Below are 20,864 nucleotides of genomic sequence, written 5' to 3'. Positions count from 1 at the left end.
ACCATACTCCCCAGGTCAGTCTCTATCCCCCATTATAATCCTTCCTCTCCTAGGTCTATATGTCCCATAGTATAATCCTCCCCCAGGTCAGTCTGTCCCCCCAGTTCAATCCTCCCCAGGTCTGTCAGACTGACCTAGGGGGATTTTACCAGGTTTAAGTGGTTATACTGGGATGATGCCCCGCAGCTACAGGAATCTTCCCAGTATCAACATTAGGAGGCGATGCTGTTTCTTGTAGAAGTGATTTGAGTGGCTGTAAAGCCACTCAGTCACTTCTACAGGCAACGGAAGGTGGTATCCACTCCGACTATTGGCATTCTGTGGACTGCTCTGAGAGGAACTGACGCTGTTACTCCCTTTCTGTGAAACAAGATAATTAAAGTGATGAGGATTTTGTCACTTCCGGTTTCTGTTCTGTGTTTTCTGACTGGTTACCAATACAGCAGCCGATCAGACCAATTTGTGTCTGTCTGGCTGCTTTGGAGGCCAGAGGAGAGATCTAATAGGCCCCAGATCTATCCATTAAAGGACATGTCACAGCCCATATTATCACAAGCGATGTTGTTCATCCCTTGTGATAGCAATAAAGTTGATTTAAAAAAAAAAAAGGGACAGTATAAAAAAAAGAGTACTAAATAAAATTAACAAAATAATTAAAGTGCCCCCCACACCCCTGTGCTAATGCACAAATGCGAATGCATACATAAATCCTGCACACATATGTAAACTGTGATCGCACACACAAAGTGAGAGCAATAATTTTAGCACCAGACCTCCTGTGTAACTCTAAACTGGTAACCTGTAAAGGCTTTTAAAGTGTCGCCTGTGGAGATTTTTAGGTATTCCAAGGATGTACACAATTTGAAAGCATGACGTCAACCTATATATTTTCCCAAGAAAAGAATGTTATATTGTATTTTGTGTTCACTAAAATTCATTAAAGTGTATTTTTTTTTTTTTAAATTGCATTAGAAAAACTACTGTACAAATAACGTGTGACATAAAGAATTGTAATACCCACATATTTTATTCTCTAGGGTCTCTGCTTAAAAAAAAAATTTAATGTTTGGTGGTTCTAAGTTGTTTTCTAGCATAAAAATGCTGATTTTTACATGTATGGGAGAAATGTCAGTGGGGGGTTTGGGGGGGTCTATTTTTAGAGTTTAATCCCCCCGGGAGAGGAGCTGGTAGCTGCAGAGAAGTCACAGGGGACCGGTGCTGAGGAAGGTGCAAATGAGAGATTTAAAATGTTACTAAATCACAACAGTAAAATTAGTCTGTATATGCAGTAACGCATGCTTGTTATGCTCACTGTGGAACATAAGGGGTTAATACTCTGCTTTGTGTAAAAAGGCTGTTTGATCCTGACTTCTCTGCTCCTCCTCTTGTTCAAATGTTCATGCTTATAAGACAGACTGCACCCATAGCCCTTCTGCACATGCTCAGTTTTGTGTGTATTGCTAGAGAGTTTTTTTTTCTTGGGAGAGTGCGTGTGATCAGCACAGGGCCAATCAGCACTGTCCAGATAGAGATCAGGGGTTTTGCATCCTTTCAGAGCAGAAAGAAAACTCCTCCTACAAGCTTTAACCAAATCTCTGCTGAAGTCACAAGACCGCTCTAACTGCTGATGAGAAAAGGTATTTAGCAGTTTAATGTTTACTAAAATAATTGCACTTCCATGTTCTGTGTACTCTGGGAGACCAGATATAGTGAGTGTTTAGTAACACTTTAACTGCAAACAATATCGAAACTTGCCAAACTCCCCTAACTAAAATTAAATGTATGTATTATTCCCACAGCAGCACAGGAAAGCTCATGGCTGAAGATAAAACTGAAGGATCAGTACGACTACTATTATAATATTGAAAGTAATGAAGGCTGCTGGACGGCACCAGAGGGAATCACGCCAAAGACTTCATGGCTTACCCGAGAAGAGATCCAGGTATGTAAAATCCGTCAGGCCGGTGTGACAAACGAGGTTCCCGATCCCTGCCCTTCTCACCAACGCGTAACAGAGGACCGGTCAATCTCACATTGTGCAGTCACTTGTGTAACAATGCCACTCTCGGCTGCACAATGCACAAAGATTTTCCAGCTTGCATGTCCACAATCTAGGTGCCAGCAGCCTGAGAGTGTTGGTCAATGGGTTACGTTAACTAAGCAATTAACTCTTTAAACTCCCAAACTGCTGCCACATAGCTTTGGGCCTATCAAGTCTTCTCAATATTAGCAAGAACAAGTATGTAAAATAAACATCTGTACACACACTGTCACCACAAACAGATATATTCAGAGATTTGTCATATACAGTAACACTCTTCCAGTGACAGATTCTTTTAGATTGCAATAGCACAGTTAGAGACAATTTCAGCACTTCAAAAGAGGGTTTAATAATGAAAAGGTCAAATAAAGTATGTACAGGAAAAAGGATGTTATAAGGAAATAAAGACAATAATGCAAGAGAGAAATAAAAAGGAGTTGAGTTCAGACAATAAGGAAGGCGTTATCGGCTCTTATAACTTGACATGTTCTTTCGTTGATGGTACAAGAGAGCTAGTCAAAAGGTCCTGACATTCCCTTTTTCTGTGGCATCAGAGAGGTGTTGACAGACCATCTGACCAATCATCCAGTTTAAGGGATGGGTGCTGGGAGGTCACCACGTTTATGACCAAGTATCAAATAGTTTCTTATAGGTATTCATATTTCTGAATACCTACCGTTTACAGTCTGCTACAATGCAGATTATTGTCCAGCATAAATATAGCTTCAAAATGGATATACAGTGGGGCAAAAAAGGATGTAGTCAGCCACCAATTGTGCAAGTTCTCCCACTTAAAAAGATGAGAGAGGCCTGTAATTGGCATCATAGGTAGACCTCAACTATGAGAGACAAAAGGAGAAAAAAAATCCAGACAATCACATTGGCTGCTTTGGAAAGAATTTATTTGCAAATTATGGTGGAAAATAAGTATTTGGTCGCCTACAAACAAGCAAGATTTCTGGCTCTCACAGACCTGTACCTTCTTCTTTAAGAGGCTCCTCTGTCCTGCACTCATTACCTGTATCAATGGCACCTGTTTGATCTTGTTATCAGTATAAAAGACACCTGTCCACAACCTCAAACAGTCACACTCCAAATTCCACTATGGTGAAGACCAAAGAGCTGTCGAAGGACACCAGAAACAAAATTGTAGACCTGCACCAGGCTGGGAAGACTGAATCTGCAATAGGCAAGCAGCTTGGTGTGAACAAATCAACTGTGGGAGCAATATTAGAAAACAGAAGACATACAAGACCACTCATAATCTCCCTCAAACTGGGGCTCCACGCAAGATCTCACCCCGTGAGGTCAAAATGATCACAAGAATGGTGAGCACAAATCCCAGGACCACACGGGGGGACCTAGTGAATGTATTAAAGATAGTTATTAAGAGGTTGTCAAATGAATTATCATGTCACCCAATATTTGGTCTCCATTCAGTAGCCAAAAGAGGCATTCAAAAAAAGGGGATTTGTGAAAAGAAATTCACAGAGAAAGCGGCTACATTATGAACAGAACGTGACACTCAGAAAAATTTCCAAAAATTATGCTTTATTACACATATATAAATATGACATATGGGCGTTCGCCCTGGTTTACCATCACCTCAGTATGAGACAATACACACAGACCTAAAATCATATAAAATGACACCAAGACCGGTCTAAATGCATGTGCAACAGAAAAAATGACTACAAGAGTCTAATGTCCCTGTAGCACAGACACATAGGTGAACACTTCCCAAAAGAGGTGTATCCAAAAATTATACCATAGGCATACCATAATGTTGAATATTATATGTAGAACAATACCATTATGGTGAATCCCAATCAGGGAATCCAAAAATTGTACTATGGAAAAGTATCACATATATACAATGCAGCAAGCACAATGGGCGTCAAGCAGAGAACAACAAGCCTCAGGCCTGTATGGGGGAAGACATAAATGTCAAATATATGATGCAATACATTCCTGTACCGGCACAAGTGGTTGGGGCCCATTCATCTGTAATATAAAAAGCTGTATCCTAGAGCTCTTGAATGAAAAAATGCCCCATTTATTCCCAGGGTGGAAGAAAAGATGCAAAACGCAGCACTCTGCTTGAAATGGTATCTTCACCACTATATGTGGACTACACACCACCTTTCGTAGGGAAAACAGGACATATCCCAAAAGATCTTCTGCCCGTTGAGATATATGTGGTATATCCTGTATCCTATACAAAGCACCATGATGTCCCCATCCTGTAGTGAGACAAATGATATGTGGGAAGTCACTGACAGAGTATACACTCAATAAGATATATAGGTCATATAGATCACAGAGGACCATATATCTAATGTCCTGTAACAGTCCACTCACCACCTGTGCTGTGGGTATTAGGAATGAAAGAGATGTCCTTCATGGGTACTGCCATACACGGCCACAGAGGCCTAGGAACCACCGCTGACATCCGCCGATATACCGCGGGTTCCAGCCCCTTCTTGGCGCTTGTGCTGCTCACACTTGCCTCATGGCATATGAAGATGGCTTCCTCCTTATGGGTCAGCGTGCGTTCCACCTAATGCGCATGACCGGAAGTGACGTATCTGACGTATGACGTCAACGCGTTTCGCCGATGGGCGTATCTCACTCAGCTTCGTCAGGACCAATGAAACAACTGCATTTCAATTCCCTATTTATAGTGGGTAAAGACCCACCCATTTATGCAAAAAGGCTGACCTGCAATTGTTCCAAATGGAAGAAAAAAAGAGGGCTAAATACTTAGCACAGCTGCTGGTCTTTGTTGAATATAATTAAAAAGACAGACGGCTGGAGACAACAGAGAGGAGAGAGGCTTAGCAATTTTAACAAAGCATATATTGATCAGAAGATCATGAATTAAATATACCAGTCAATTAACGCTTTTATCACATTTTAACCAGAAGATGGCGATATAAATCAGAGAATCAACAATTCTATTCATTGAATCAGGTTTTTTAGGAGACAATGTAAATTACCAAAGGACACCACAAGAAGGCAATATAACCTGAGAGTTCTCATAAGGGTCATTACAACAGAGATACCCCAATTCTCAGGCAACCATCCTATGGTGTGGTTATTATTCAAAAAGAGGATGTACTAAGGGACAATTAACCAGACAATCAATCCTTTTACATTTTTTAGAGCTATATTGAAGCTCATACCATAAGATCATCCATACTTTTGTTAATATTCCCAATATATATAGGTTTATTTTGGGGTTATTTAATCTAAAGTCCAACCCTTTATAAAGACAAAAAATTGCCGTAGATTGCCCACCGCATGGCAATAAGCAGGTACATAGTCCTATAAACCTATTTTTCCAAAAACACTTGGAGGTCACATTCCACATTTAACCCCTTAGGGTACAGTGTATCAAGTTTATATATCCAATGTTTCTCCTTTTTAAGCAGTTCTCTGTCAAAATCACCTCTCCTTTGTGGGAAGTGCAGTGCATAGAAACCTTTTACTTTTGTACCGTCCAGTTTACCTCCATGATATTTAGCGTAATGTTGGGCAAGATTACTGTCCGGGTCATTTGATCTAATGTCTCTAAGATGTTCACCTATTCGTACTTTAAGTTGTCTTTTAGTCTTACCAACATACATCTTTTTACAGGGACAGGTTAAGATATATAATACTCTCACTGTGGAGCAGTTTATGAGACTCTGAATCTTATAATGAGTGTTATTTCCTGAGTCATAAAAGGAATCCGTACGATCCACATATTTGCAGATTTGACATTTTCCACATTTAAACATCCCCTTGGTACGTGATTTTAACCATGTTGTTTGTTTTAATGGTTGATAATCTGAATGAATAAGGAGGTCACCAAGATTTGGTGCTCTTCTTGCTACCATCTGGGGGCGCTCACCTACAATCTTACTCAGCCTAGGGCATTGAGTTAGAATCTTCCAGTGTTTTTCTAATATCAATTTTACATCTTGCCATTGGGCTCCAAATTGGGTTATCATTCTAACAGGTTGATCACTCGGTTTAGCCTTTACATCCTTTTTAGGAGATAATAAGTCCTCGCGGTCAGTTTGATATGCCCGTCTCCGAGCATTTCTAATTTGGGAGTGGGAATATCCCCATTCTCTAAATCTTCTATAGAGGTCCTGAGCCTCCATTCTAAAGTCATTGATGTTTGAGCAATTTCTCCGACATCTCAAAAACTGTCCCACTGGAATCCCTGAAATCAGTGAACGTGGATGATAGCTTCTTGCCTCTAGTAGGGTGTTGGCAGCAGTAGGTTTTCTATATGTCTTTGTAAGGAGTCTTCCATTCTCAAGTCTAATCTCCAGATCCAGAAAAGAAATACATCTTTTATCAAATATATATGTGAGTCCAATGTTGGAGTTTTGATTTAACTCTCCCAAAAATAGTTTTAATTCCTCAGATGTTCCTCGCCATACAAGGAACACATCATCTATATATCTTAACCAGATCTGGACATTAGCAAGAAATCTTGATGATCTAAAGACAACCTGCTCCTCCCAAAACCCCAAGTGGAGACATGCGTAGGCTGGAGCCCACGGTGCTCCCATACTGGTACCTCTAGTTTGTTGATAAAAGGTATTGTTAAATTGAAAAAAGTTATGTTTTAATGCAAACTCCAATAGCTCACTAATAAATTCGTTCTGTCCTCCCAAAGTAGGATATGTTTTATCAAGAAAATAGGAAACTGATCTTACACCACATTCATGTGGGATAGAGGTGTAAAGTGATTCCACATCTATTCCCACTAGAATGGAGTTATCATTAATGATCATGTTTTCAATCTTAGCCAACACATCTTTAGTGTCCCTTACATAGGAGGGGAGATTAGGAACCATATCTTTAAGGAACAAATCTATATATTTCCCTGTTTTATCTAGGGGACCATTAATGGCTGAAACAATAGGTCTACCTGGAGGGTTTTCTTGATTTTTATGTATTTTAGGGATAATGTAAAAAGTAGGGTGATTAAATTCTTCAGTTCTCAGATAGTCATATTCTTTTTTAGTTAACAAACCCACTTCTTTTCCTAGTATTAAGATGGAATTTAGTTTTTTTACCACCATATGGAAAGGATTCGCAGTCACTTTCCTATATGTGGATGAATCACTCAATAAGCGCTTCACCTCCCTGACATAGTTTTGTTCATTCAAAATCACTACATTACCCCCTTTATCACTTCTCTTAATAACAATATCTTTGGTCTCTTTTAGTTCTTTAAGAGCTTTTCTTTCTTTTTTGGTAAGATTATCACCAATTGGCATTTTCCACTCAAGATTTTTAAGATCATCAGCAACAAAATCTAGAAATGTCGAGATCCTCATATTGGAGCGAATTTTCGGCATTTTTGTCGATCTAATATTCAGATCAACCTTCCTAATTATGTTATTGGAATTGTCCAGGTCTATTACATTCTCATCACCATCTTCATTTTCCTCTATGAGAGATATCAACATATCTAGCATCTTGCGGTCCTCAATGGACGGGTCAGAGGCCATATCCTCCAAAATAGTGGGATTACCATGTATCATTCTCAAGAAAACTTTTCTTAGAAATAAGTTAACATCTTTAAATACCTCGAACTCGTCCATGGGGGTCACTGGTGAGAAGGACATACCTTTGTTCAATAAAGAAATATGTTCCCTTCTGAGTGGAAAATTAGCCAAATTGATTACCTTATTGTCATGGATATTCTCTTCTACTACCTCCTTTGACTTCTTGTTCTGCCCTTGTCCTCCTGATGTTTGTTTTTTAAGGATTCCTCTACTTTCTTTTTGGATCCTCTTCCCATCTGTGATTGATGGATATGAGGAGGTTCTCCATTTTGTTGATCTAAAAAAGAGACAGATTTTCCAAGATTTTCAGAATCACTTTCACTGGACATGGTTTCTCCCATTGATCTAGAATGTGAACGAAATACTCTTCGTTTAGATCGACTTCTACTTCTTTTTGTAGTGAGATCAAATATCTCACCTGTTTCCCAATCTTTTAGATCACGTCTAAATTTAGTTTGTTTAGTAGTTCTAAGATTTTTTTGTACTTTTTCAACTTCCTTTTTCAGTTGTTCATTATATTTTTCAAAGTTCTCCTGATTTTTGAAGGGATCTAAATCTAATGCACTTTTACTAATAGCCTGATCCAATTCTTCAAGTTGTAATTTCTCCTCCTCGACAATGAGTTTCATACCATTAATCCCATGTTCTATACACAGCACTTTCCATTTCTCCAAAAACCTTTCATTATGTAGATGTTCAGCTGGAACTACCTTACTTCTCAAACCACGTGGGATAATACTCTGTCTAATATAAGCTTCCAAGAAGCATACATCCCATTTCCGATTAAGACGTTTAATAACAAGCTTTTTATGTTCCCTGAACTTAATCTTAATATCCTCATCTTCAGTGGATAGATTTGGGCCTTCTGCTACAAAGGCTCGATGCATTTCCAACTCTACCTCCTCTCCCGGTATAAATGCCATGAATACAAGCCTCTCAACTCAATGTGCTCCAACCGTCTAATAAATAAAACACTCATAAACTGGGGTGATGGCAAACCAAATTACCAGAGTCAAATAACCTCTATAGAAACAGGTAGAAATAGGTACAAAAGTAAAAGGTTTCTATGCACTGCACTTCCCACAAAGGAGAGGTGATTTTGACAGAGAACTGCTTAAAAAGGAGAAACATTGGATATATAAACTTGATACACTGTACCCTAAGGGGTTAAATGTGGAATGTGACCTCCAAGTGTTTTTGGAAAAATAGGTTTATAGGACTATGTACCTGCTTATTGCCATGCGGTGGGCAATCTACGGCAAATTTTTTGTCTTTATAAAGGGTTGGACTTTAGATTAAATAACCCCAAAATAAACCTATATATATTGGGAATATTAACAAAAGTATGGATGATCTTATGGTATGAGCTTCAATATAGCTCTAAAAAATGTAAAAGGATTGATTGTCTGGTTAATTGTCCCTTAGTACATCCTCTTTTTGAATAATAACCACACCATAGGATGGTTGCCTGAGAATTGGGGTATCTCTGTTGTAATGACCCTTATGAGAACTCTCAGGTTATATTGCCTTCTTGTGGTGTCCTTTGGTAATTTACATTGTCTCCTAAAAAACCTGATTCAATGAATAGAATTGTTGATTCTCTGATTTATATCGCCATCTTCTGGTTAAAATGTGATAAAAGCGTTAATTGACTGGTATATTTAATTCATGATCTTCTGATCAATATATGCATTGTTAAAATTGCTAAGCCTCTCTCCTCTCTGTTGTCTCCAGCCGTCTGTCTTTTTAATTATATTCAACAAAGACCAGCAGTTGTGCTAAGTATTTAGCCCTCTTTTTTTCTTCCATTTGGAACAATTGCAGGTCAGCCTTTTTGCATAAATGGGTGGGTCTTTACCCACTATAAATAGGGAATTGAAATGCAGTTGTTTCATTGGTCCTGACGAAGCTGAGTGAGATACGCCCATCGGCGAAACGCGTTGACGTCATACGTCAGATACGTCACTTCCGGTCATGCGCATTAGGTGGAACGCACGCTGACCCATAAGGAGGAAGCCATCTTCATATGCCATGAGGCAAGTGTGAGCAGCACAAGCGCCAAGAAGGGGCTGGAACCCGCGGTATATCGGCGGATGTCAGCGGTGGTTCCTAGGCCTCTGTGGCCGTGTATGGCAGTACCCATGAAGGACATCTCTTTCATTCCTAATACCCACAGCACAGGTGGTGAGTGGACTGTTACAGGACATTAGATATATGGTCCTCTGTGATCTATATGACCTATATATCTTATTGAGTGTATACTCTGTCAGTGACTTCCCACATATCATTTATCTCACTACAGGATGGGGACATCATGGTGCTTTGTATAGGATACAGGATATACCACATATATCTCAACGGGCAGAAGATCTTTTGGGATATGTCCTGTTTTCCCTACGAAAGGTGGTGTGTAGTCCACATATAGTGGTGAAGATACCATTTCAAGCAGAGTGCTGCGTTTTGCATCTTTTCTTCCACCCTGGGAATAAATGGGGCATTTTTTCATTCAAGAGCTCTAGGATACAGCTTTTTATATTACAGATGAATGGGCCCCAACCACTTGTGCCGGTACAGGAATGTATTGCATCATATATTTGACATTTATGTCTTCCCCCATACAGGCCTGAGGCTTGTTGTTCTCTGCTTGACGCCCATTGTGCTTGCTGCATTGTATATATGTGATACTTTTCCATAGTACAATTTTTGGATTCCCTGATTGGGATTCACCATAATGGTATTGTTCTACATATAATATTCAACATTATGGTATGCCTATGGTATAATTTTTGGATACACCTCTTTTGGGAAGTGTTCACCTATGTGTCTGTGCTACAGGGACATTAGACTCTTGTAGTCATTTTTTCTGTTGCACATGCATTTAGACCGGTCTTGGTGTCATTTTATATGATTTTAGGTCTGTGTGTATTGTCTCATACTGAGGTGATGGTAAACCAGGGCGAACGCCCATATGTCATATTTATATATGTGTAATAAAGCATAATTTTTGGAAATTTTTCTGAGTGTCACGTTCTGTTCATAATGTAGCCGCTTTCTCTGTGAATTTCTTTTCACAAATCCCCTTTTTTTGAGGACCTAGTGAATGACCTGCAGAGAGCTGGGACTAACGTAACAAAGGTTACCATCAGTAACACACTACGCCGCCAGGGACTCAGATCCTGCAGTGCCAGACGTGTCCCCCTGCTTAAACCAGTACATGTCTGGGCCCGTCTGAAGTTTGCTAGAGAGCATTTGGATGATCCAGAAGAGGATTGAGAGAATGTCATATGGTCAGATGAAACCAAAATCGAACTGTTTGGTAGAAACACAACTCGTTGTGTTTGGAGGAGAGAGAATGCTGAGTTGCATCCAAAGAACACCATACCTACTGTGAAGCATGGGGGTGGCAACATTATGCTTTGGGGCTGTTTCTCCGCAAAGGGACCAGGACGACTGATCCATGTACAGGACAGAATGAATGGGGCCATGTATCGTGAGATTTTGAGTGCAAATCTCCTTCCATCAGCAAGGGCATTGAAGATGAAACGTGGCTGGGTCTTCCAACATGACAATGATCCCAAACATACCACCCGGGCAACAAAGGAGTGGCTTCGTAAGAAGCATTTCAAGGTCCTGGAGGGGCCTAGCCAGTCTCCAGATCTCAACCCCATAGAAAACCTTTGGAGGGAGTTGAAAGTCCGTGTTGCCAAGCGACAGCCCAAAACATCACTGCTCTAGAGGAGATCTGCATGGAGGAAAGGGCCAACTTACCAGCAACAGTGTGTGCCAACCTCGTGAATACTTACAGGAAACGTCTGACCTCTGTCATTGCCAACAAAGGATATATAACAAAGTATTGAGATGAACTTTTGATATTGACCAAATACTTATTTTCCACCATAATTTGCAAATAAATTATTTCCAAATCAGCCAATGTGATTGTCTGGATTTTTTTTTCTCATTTTGTCTCTCATTGTTGAGGTCTACCTCTGATGCCAATTACAGGCCTCTCTCATCTTTTTAAGTGGGAGAACTTGCACAATTGGTGGCTGACTAAATACTTTTTTGCCCCACTGTAGATATGACAGGTCTTGGATATCTGTTTCTCATAGGAGGGGTGTGGAGGCCTAATCCACTCTGGTATCTCCTAGCATAGGAGTGTTTGGGTTCAAAATGCTACCCAATAACCGAGCGAGGCATATATTTCTATATTCTGGCTGTGCTGTCATTATTTCATAACCAGCCCATCAGGGATGTGCATTCTTCTGACTTCCAACTAAGGTATTTATGACCCAATGTCTGGTAACTTTCTGGTCATTGAAGTGACTAAGTCGGACACTTTTATGGACCCTGTGATGTATATCTTGGTTAGATTCTGATAGCCCTTTTACCAGGCTGATAAGGGATGTCTGCCAGCCACTAATGCAGGCCATAGATGGGTCGTTTATTGGCCAAATTTTTCGTCCGCACGAAAAATCGGCCGATATTCACACCATTAGTGGGGCAATGCCGTTGGCCATTTTTTGCGGATCTTCTCGTTTATTTTTAATGGTCATGCTGGAAAATCCACAAAAAACTGCCATTTTTCGTAGACATTGGTGGCAGCATCAGCAACCGCAATGACCAATTTTTCGTTTATCGTTCGACAATTCGGCCGATAAACGGCCAGTCTATGGCCTGCATAAGATTTTGTGGATTATATGAGCAGAGAGAGAAGAGAGAAGAAAAGGTCACTGTAGCCATTTCTCTCTTCTCATGAGAAAAATGGCTGACAAGACTTGTGACCTGAACAAGATGGATGCTCTCATGTGCCTAATGTGCAGAACCATTACCGGTGGTTGTACCCAAGTTCATCAGTTGATCAACTTGGGTACATTCAGCATGCCCATACATGGTTGAATCTCAGATGGTCCCTGCTGAACTGGCTGAGATTTGAACCGTGGGCGGGTATCTGATTTTGACAGGTACCCGCTCCCACTTCTGGCTCAGGTTGCTGCGGTGAAGTGAGTCGGAAGTTCGGCCCCCTCCTTCCGTCTCCTGGGCACCTTCACAGGTCCCGAAAGACTGAACCAATCAGAATGCGCAGTGCGACCCACGCATGCACAGCGGGCACCTGCAAAGCCACACGCTGTAACAGCCTGGTGCCCACAGTTGTGATGCCTGCGCTGAGGAGAGAAGATGCAGAGAAGGGACAGAGTGGGTCAGCACATCGTTGGACTCTGGGACAGGTGAGTGTGTGTTTAGTAAAAGTCAGCAGATACAGTTTTTGTAGCAGCTGACTTTTAATAAACACAAAACTTACTGGAACTTTACAATGGCTTCAGGTGAAGTGTTCTACATAAGTAACTTCCAACTTTAGAGAATGAGAAAGAGGGACATCTTGTGAAGGGGGGTGGGGGGTAATGTGAAATTCAGGCATGTCTTAGTGCACTAAATATTGGGAGTGGTTTTAGGGTCCAAGTGACATCAGCACCGCAGCGAAGTATTGTCAGGCAGGAGATCACTACACCTGACTGTGCTTGCTTTCAAGTGCTGGAAAGAGGATTCCAGCACTCGGCAGCCAGACATGTCCTGGATCCATGGGATACCTGGCTCTTCTTCAAATGCCAGGACAGTCCTGCAGGATCCGGGACAATTTGGAGGTATGGTGTGCCCACAATATGGGATTGCAGGAGGCGTACAGAGTTAAGTGGCTGCCCACAGTATGTGATGTACAGGACGATCAGCACTGCTCAGTGTATTCTGACAGTGGAGGAGTCCCACTGTCCAAATATAACACAACAGAGAGGATTCCTCCATCCACCTTGCTTTTGCAGATGGGGGAATCCGATTTTTTTTGTTCAGCCTGTCAAAAAACAAAAAACAAAACACTGTGTGTATACCCAACTTTACAAAGCGAGAGTAGCCACTCAATGTAACATAAATATATTTCGTTTTCAGATCTGGAAATCCTCTCTGAACAAATAAAACTCAGTGCAGTGTGCTGTCTAATTAGTCACAGGACAATCCACACAGAGAGGTGTTGTAATATTGTCAAACTAAACACTATATCAGGATTTCTTATCCCTCTCTGTTTATGCCTGTCAGCAGGAGTTTGCATGGCTGTGGTCACTGTCCAGTGTTCGTGGTTGGATGTTGTTGCAGATGCTGAGTATCTGGTTCATGACTCGCCTACACAGAATGTTAACGCAGAAAGTCTGATCCTGGATACAGCAGATTCATGATATTTGTGTAGATGGAGATGATATAATTTGATATAGAAGAATTTGTTCACACCCACATCACCATACAGCATTGCGAATTACGCAGGTGTATGGTGTGATTGCACACTGCTGTGCGCTGCAATGCATTGCAGTGGATGTTTGGTAGTTCTATGTGCTACAATGCTTTGAAGCAAGCTTTGCATGTTGGTGTGAACTGAGGCCATAGGATGTATAGAATTGGGGCTTTTTTTTTTGTATCGAGACTGCACTAGGTAAGAGTTATGAAATGCAGCCAAATGCTGCGGGGGTTAGCAAGCCCTTATTCTGGAAAGGCGAATTTTCTGTGCAAGTCTGAGCATGCTTGTAATCGCTAAAATCAGCTTTGTATGTCCGATACTTTCATATTTGAGGACTGTAGTTGCACTGGCTTTTGCAAACCCATTGACCTGTATAGAGAATAAACTGTTCTGAAGTATACACTAGACTTTACATACCTGCTGACATTGACTGGACCAGCAGATTCCAGGGATAGGAAACAAACTGTAATTCTGAGTTAGGAAGTAACTAGTTGTTGTTTAGTACATTGTTACATATCTTATACATCTATACTACACATGGCACATTTCTCTTCCCTTCATTAGATAAAGTGCATTTTATGTTTTGCAAACAGCAATGATATATAGCAAGGTATAGGAAATGGACTTGTTAACTGTCCGCAGCACACAGACCAAAATAAAGTGTATGTAAACCCTAAAAACTGACTTCTCTTATCCTCCCCCATTTGGTTTGCTTAAAATACCATTGGAAGAATGTTATGTAGTAAACCTGATTAATGTGATACAGAAAGTGTGTGTGCATGTTTAGAGGATTAAACACCTTCTCACTGCCTGTCAAATGCTCTCTGAAGAGCGATCTGAAATCACTTTTTAGAAAACGAGGTGTAGGGCCTCATTCACACAGGGTGCATCAGTGCATACGCACTGTGGGTATGGGTCATTGAATACAGACGGTGTGCATTCAGGGACCTGCACCCACAAATATGTCATATTGGGATGCAGCAGCCACATCTATTGAACTACTGTGTCTGAACTGACATGACTAGAACGCGTTTTTATTTCATTTTTCACAAATAGTTCCCCTTTATATTCATATCAGACCCTATGGCCTGATGAGGGTCTGGTATGGATTATAAAGGGGGACCCTACTTTTAGTTTTTTTTTTTGTTTTTTGCTGTGCAGTTCCCCTTTATGTTCATAGAAGACAGTAATGCTGGATGAGGGTCTGGTATGCGTAGAAAAAGTGAATCCCGCGTAGTATTTGACATGAAGTTCTCTTTTCTAATGATAGCAGACGCTAATCCTGGATGAGGGTCTGGTATGAATTTTAAGGGAGAACCCCACACATTTTTATTGTTGCTGCAGACATCCCCTATAATTTCCTTACCAGACCCTCATCCAGCTTTAGGGTCTTATATGAACATAAAGGGAACTGCACATATGAATATAAAGATGAACCTCACCTGTGTCTGGTATGGATATTAAAGGAGAACCCCACACGTCTGGTATGGATATTAAAAGGCAACCCCACCCATGCCTGGTATAGATATTAAAGGGGAACCCCCACACACTTATTTTTTCTGCAGTGGAATTCTCAATTTATAGTCATATCAGACCCTAATGCTGGAGGAGGGTCTGATATGGATATTAAGAGGGAACAAAACTTTTTTTTTTTTTCTAGCTGTGTCAAAGGGCTTGTTCACTCTGGTGGATGAGGGGTGGTAAAACCCTGCATTTGAGCTGTGTTTTTACCCCCCCCCCCCCCCAGCAGAGCCAGTGGCAGGGGGTGTACACATGCTGCCTTGGTGATGCATTGCTTCACAGGCACAGCAGGAATTATACCTCCCAAGTGAATGGGGCCAGTCTGGTACCACCCAGCAACAGCATACATTCTTTGACACCCAAGGCAAAGTCGCCATCTTGTGTCTCCCTCCCAGGCAGAGATGGATCGGTAGGCAGGGTGGATGGGCCAGTTTTAACTATTTGGTCCAAGAACAACAAAACAGATTCAAGGGAGGTGTTGTAACATGGTTAAACTGTTGTGAGTTAGTCCTAACCAGATTTTTTTTTTTTTTTATAACAAACTACAGCTTATACTTACAACTGTAGCCTTCATTCATACAGTAAATTCAGGATGAACAGGACAGCTCAGTCTTGCAGAATACGCATGGAGATAGCCGTTCTCCCAGTGAATTCAGTTTACCTCTGCTGTCAATTTGACAGCTAGTCCACTGCACTCTGTCAGGATACAAGAAGTTTCAATTTGGCCTTGATTACTACCAAATGTTTTAGTTCTATTTTTTAAGCATCATTACACAATTGCAACTGTACAGTGTAGTTCATAATGAAAACATTCCAGTACAGATGTTTGGCATACAAAGAATCGGTAGTGATGTTTGCATTTGCTTGGGTTTGATTCTTAGGCATGTTTGGCTAAGTCAGTGGAAAGCAAATCTTGCCAATCAATTCTCCATTTTCAAGGCTAATAAACAAGGCATTGTCAAACAAAGGACTTGGAACTTGCACGCTGCAAGGGGGACATGCACCAGTAAAAAAGACCTTTTGAATAATACCACTCAGTGGGGAGCAGCTCTTTTAGTAAGGCTTAAAAGGTAATTCCACTTTTGTGGGGAAAAAAATAGCAAGTAAAAACAAAATGGTATAACATATACAATTGCAACACAAGTCAGATTATAATTGAATGTTATTAAAAATTGCTTTTCCTTTTCAATCTGCAGTGCTGTAATTCTCTGTGAAATGCAATGCGATATGGCTACTTGGAGATGTTCTGTACATGGATGCTGTACAGAACTTCCCCCAGAAATGTCATTTGCTGCTTGTGTTATTGGCTCACAGTTTTTTCTTCCAGAAGGCTGCACTAAGACACAGGTCAGATTTTTGGCATCCCCTGCAACAAAAATGTATTTTTTGGTGACACACTCCTGTTGGGAAATCATATCTAAAGGGATGCAATCCCTGCCACTTTCCTCATTAGAAATCTGCAGGTGCAGAAGCTTATTGATAATTATAAAATCACTCCCATGCAGATTGACTTTGTTGCAGATTTCTACCTTTTGTTATTCTGAAGAAATACCTGTTAGTCTGTGTTCATGTGCAAAGTTTGTTAAAATACTTGCACATAGATCACCCAGAATGGAATGTTTAATCCTCAACAAAAGTGGATTTACTCTTTAACCGCCTCCCGCCTGCCATATAGTACAATGATGGGCGCAAGGCGGTTCTCTCGTTCTGGGAGGACGTCATATGATGTCCTCCCATTCTAACGGCGCATGAGTGGCTCCGGGAGCGTGCAGCGCAGGGATTGGCAGTGCGCTGTGTCCCTCGGACACAGCGGATCACCGATCAACGGAAAAAGCCGAAGATGTTGGCTCAGTCATGTGATCAGCTGTGTCCAATCACAGCTGATCGCATGTAAATAGGGATATGCCGGTTATCAGCATTTCTCTCCTCGCGAGCTGTCACGCTGACAGCTGGAGAGGAGAGCCGGTAATCCGCATTCCACGGAGGGGACATGTACACTGATCATCAGGGCACTGATGATCAGTGTGCCCTGATGATCTGTGTAGCCCCAGCAGTGCTACCTGTCAGTGTCCATCAGTGCCAGCTGTCAGTGCTCATCCATGCCACCTGCCAGTGCCCATCAGTGCCACATCAATGACACATATCAGTGCCTACCAGTGCACATCAATGCCACATATCAGTGGCCATCTGAGCTGCCTTTCAGTGCCACCTATCAGTGCTGCCAATCAGTGCCAGTCAGTTCCGCCTATCAGTGTCGCCGATCAGTGCCATATATGAGTGCTGCCTTTCAGTGCCCATCAGTGATGCCTGTCAATGCGCATCAGTGCCACCTATCAGTGTCCATCAGTGCAGCCTATCAGTGCCCATCACTGCAGCCTCATTAGCTCACATCAGTGAAGGAGAAAAATCACTTATTTACAACATTTTATAACAAAAACTAAGAAAAAACTTTAAAAAAAAAAAAATTTCAGTGGTTTTTGGTTTGTTTAAGAAAAAATAAAAAACCCAGAGGTGATCAAATACCCCCAAAATAAAGCTCTATCTGTCACAAAAAAATGATAAAAATGTCATATGGGTGCAGTGTTGCATGACCGCGCAATTGTCATTCAAATTGTGACAGCGCTGAAAGCAGGAAATTGGGCTGTAGGCTAGTGGTTAAAGTGAAATAAAAATGCACAGTTCCTATAAATATTATGCTTGAGGATGCCATAACCCTGCATGTAAAGTGTTCGATGTACTAAAGCGAAAGTGACATTCTATCCAGAAATGGCATCCTTATGAAAGTTATGCAAATAGAAAAAGTTGGTATAACAGGGCTGAGCAACCCAAACCAAGGGCAACTGTAAGATGCTGGTGGGTACAGGGCATGGGTGGACCTCCATCTCAAAAGAAGGGATAGCATGGCAGGGGGGATGGTGGAAAGGGAAGGGGGGGGTGTATCGATAGGAGTATGGATAGAATAAATAAAGGGGGTTTTAAATTTGAGATGAATGAAGGTGGGATAGTGAGAATCACTAAGGGAGGAAGTGGATAACAGAGAAAGGAAGAAAATTGGGGAAGGGGGAAAAAAAAAAGGGAGGTAAGTAAAGTGTTAAAAAGCACTATAGAAATTAGATTGTGAAGAATTTTATAGGGTTATTTGGATATGTACCCAGTACGTTTTTGTTTTCCTGTATATACAGTGGATATAAAAAGTCTACACACCCCTGTTAAAATGTCCAGGTTTCTGTGATGAAAAAAAATGAGACAAAGATAAATCATTTTAGAACTTTTTCCACCTTTAATGTGACCTATAAACTGTACAACTCCTTTGAACAACAAACTGAAATATTTTAGGTGGAGGGAAGTAACAATAAAAAACTAAAATAATATGGTTGCATAAGTGTGCACACCTTTAAACTAATACTTTGTTGAGCCACCTTTTTGATTTGATTCCAGCACTCAGTCTTTTCGGGTATGAGTCTATCAGCATGGCACATCGTGACTCTCTTCCTTGCAAAAACACTCTAAATCTGTCAGATTACGAGGGCATCTCCTGTGCACAGCCCTCTTCAGATCACCCCACAGATTTCAGTCAGATTCAGGTCTGGGCTCTGGTTGGGCCAGTCTGAAACTTTCATCTTCTTCTGGTAAAGTCATTCCATTGTTGATTTGGGTCGTTGTCATGCTGAAAGATGAAGTTCCTCTGAAGGTTTTGTGCCAATATTGACTGGTATTTGGAACTGTTCATAATTCCCTCTACCTTGACTGAGGCCCAGTTCCAGCTGAAGAAAAACAGCCCCAAAGCATGATGCTGCCACCACCATGCTTCACTGTGGGTATGGTGTTCTTTTGGTGATGTGCAGTGTTGTTTTTGCGTCAAACATATCTTTTGGAATTTATGGCCAAAAAGTTCAACCTTGGTTTCATCAGACCATAACACATTTTCCCATATGCTTTTGGGAGAATTCAGATGTGTTTTTGTAAATTTTAGCCGGGCTTGGATGTTTTTCTTCGTAAGAAAAGGCTTGCCATAATAACCCATAGCCCAAACATATGAAGAATACCGGAGATTGTTGTCACATGTACCACACAGCCAGTACTTGTAAGATATTCCTGCAGCTCCTTAAACCACTTCCCCGCTGCTCTATAGCAGATATGCTGCTACAGGGCGGAAGGAGTGTGAAAAATCATGTATATATACATGATTTTGCATTTACGGGTAGGGGACGCCCACGCCACCATTCGCCGGTGATTCCCCGCCGGCGTCTGGTGTTTGCCGAGGATCTCCAACGGGGAGGAGGGCTGCTTTGCTTACTAACAGTCCTCCCTGTCGGCTTGGACACACTGCTCTAGATGACTGGGCCCAGCACAGCCATCCAAAGCAGTGTGCTTACAGTGAAGCACACTGACAGGGTCCCCCGGTAAAAGCACACAGTTAACCCTTTAATCGCCCTCATGTTAACCCCTTCCTGCCCAGTACCATTCGTACAGTGTCAGTGCTTTTTTTTTTTTTTTTTTAGCACTGATCACTGTATTGGTGTCACTGGGGATGTCAGTGACACCAAGTCAGTTCCCCCCAGTGTCAAAATGCCCAACGCGGTCCCGCTATAAGTTGCTGATCGCCGCCATTGCTAGAAAAAAAAAATATTCCAGTATATATACCGCCATTTGTTAGCGCTATAACTTTCCCGTACACCAATTAATTTACACATATTGGAATTCTTTTTTTAGCAAAGACATTTAGTAGAATACATTTTAGCCTAAATTTATGACGAAATTTGACTTTTAACATTTTTTTTTACTGGACATGTATAATGGAAAAAAGTAAAAAATATTGTGTTTTTCTCAAAAACGTAGGTCTTTTTTTTTTTTTTTATAGCGCAAAAAAATAAAAAAACGCACATGTGATCAAATACCACCGAAAGAAAGCTCAATTCGTGGGAAAAAAAGGACGTAAATTTAATTTGGGTGCCACGTTGCATGACCGTGCAATTATCAAAGTAACGCAGCGCAAAAAATGGCCTGGTCAGGAAGGGGGGGGGGAAATCCTCAGGAGGGCAAGTGGTTAATGTTGCTGTAGGCCTCTTGGCAGCCTTCCAGACCAGTTTTCTTCTCATCTTTTCATCAATCTTTTCATCAATCTTTTCATCAATTTTGGAGAGACGTCCAGTTCTTGGTAATGTCACTCTTGCGCCATATTTTCTCGATTTGATGATTCACTGTGTTCCATGGTATATCTAATGCTTTGGAAATTCTTTTGTACCCTTCTCCTGACTGATACCTTTTAACAATGAGATCCAACTGATGCTTTGGAAGCTCTCTGGACCTCTTGTTGAAAGCCCAACATCTACTGACTCCACCGTGCTCTGGTGACCCAGATAAATCAAACTTGTAGAATGGAATCACACAGAGTAGTATAAACCAAAATTAAGTTTGTTGGATTTGGAGGTAACTGAATCAAGAATAACAA

The 20,864-nt window shown here is 41.1% G+C and overlaps 1 protein-coding gene across 3 annotated transcripts in view; it reads left to right on the top strand.

Annotated features, from left to right (window-relative positions):
- Positions 1-20,864, top strand: part of IQGAP2 (IQ motif containing GTPase activating protein 2) — a 387,646-nt gene that overhangs the window by 292,671 nt on the left and 74,111 nt on the right. For 2 of the 3 annotated variants that reach the window (XM_089694225.1, XM_089694223.1), the window contains one exon: positions 1,800-1,942. In XM_089694225.1, coding sequence (XP_089550351.1) covers positions 1,800-1,942 — 143 coding nt within the window. The remainder of the gene's footprint in view (positions 1-1,799; positions 1,943-20,864) is intronic. The other variant, XM_089694224.1, reaches the window with a different exon arrangement.

The sequence above is a fragment of the Staurois parvus genome, unplaced genomic scaffold (genome assembly GCF_062004578.1).
Source record: "Staurois parvus isolate SC_StPar_1 unplaced genomic scaffold, SC_StPar_1.0 ptg000656l, whole genome shotgun sequence".
Taxonomy (NCBI): Eukaryota; Metazoa; Chordata; class Amphibia; order Anura; family Ranidae; genus Staurois; species Staurois parvus.
This window is presented reverse-complemented; position numbering and strand designations above follow the sequence as displayed.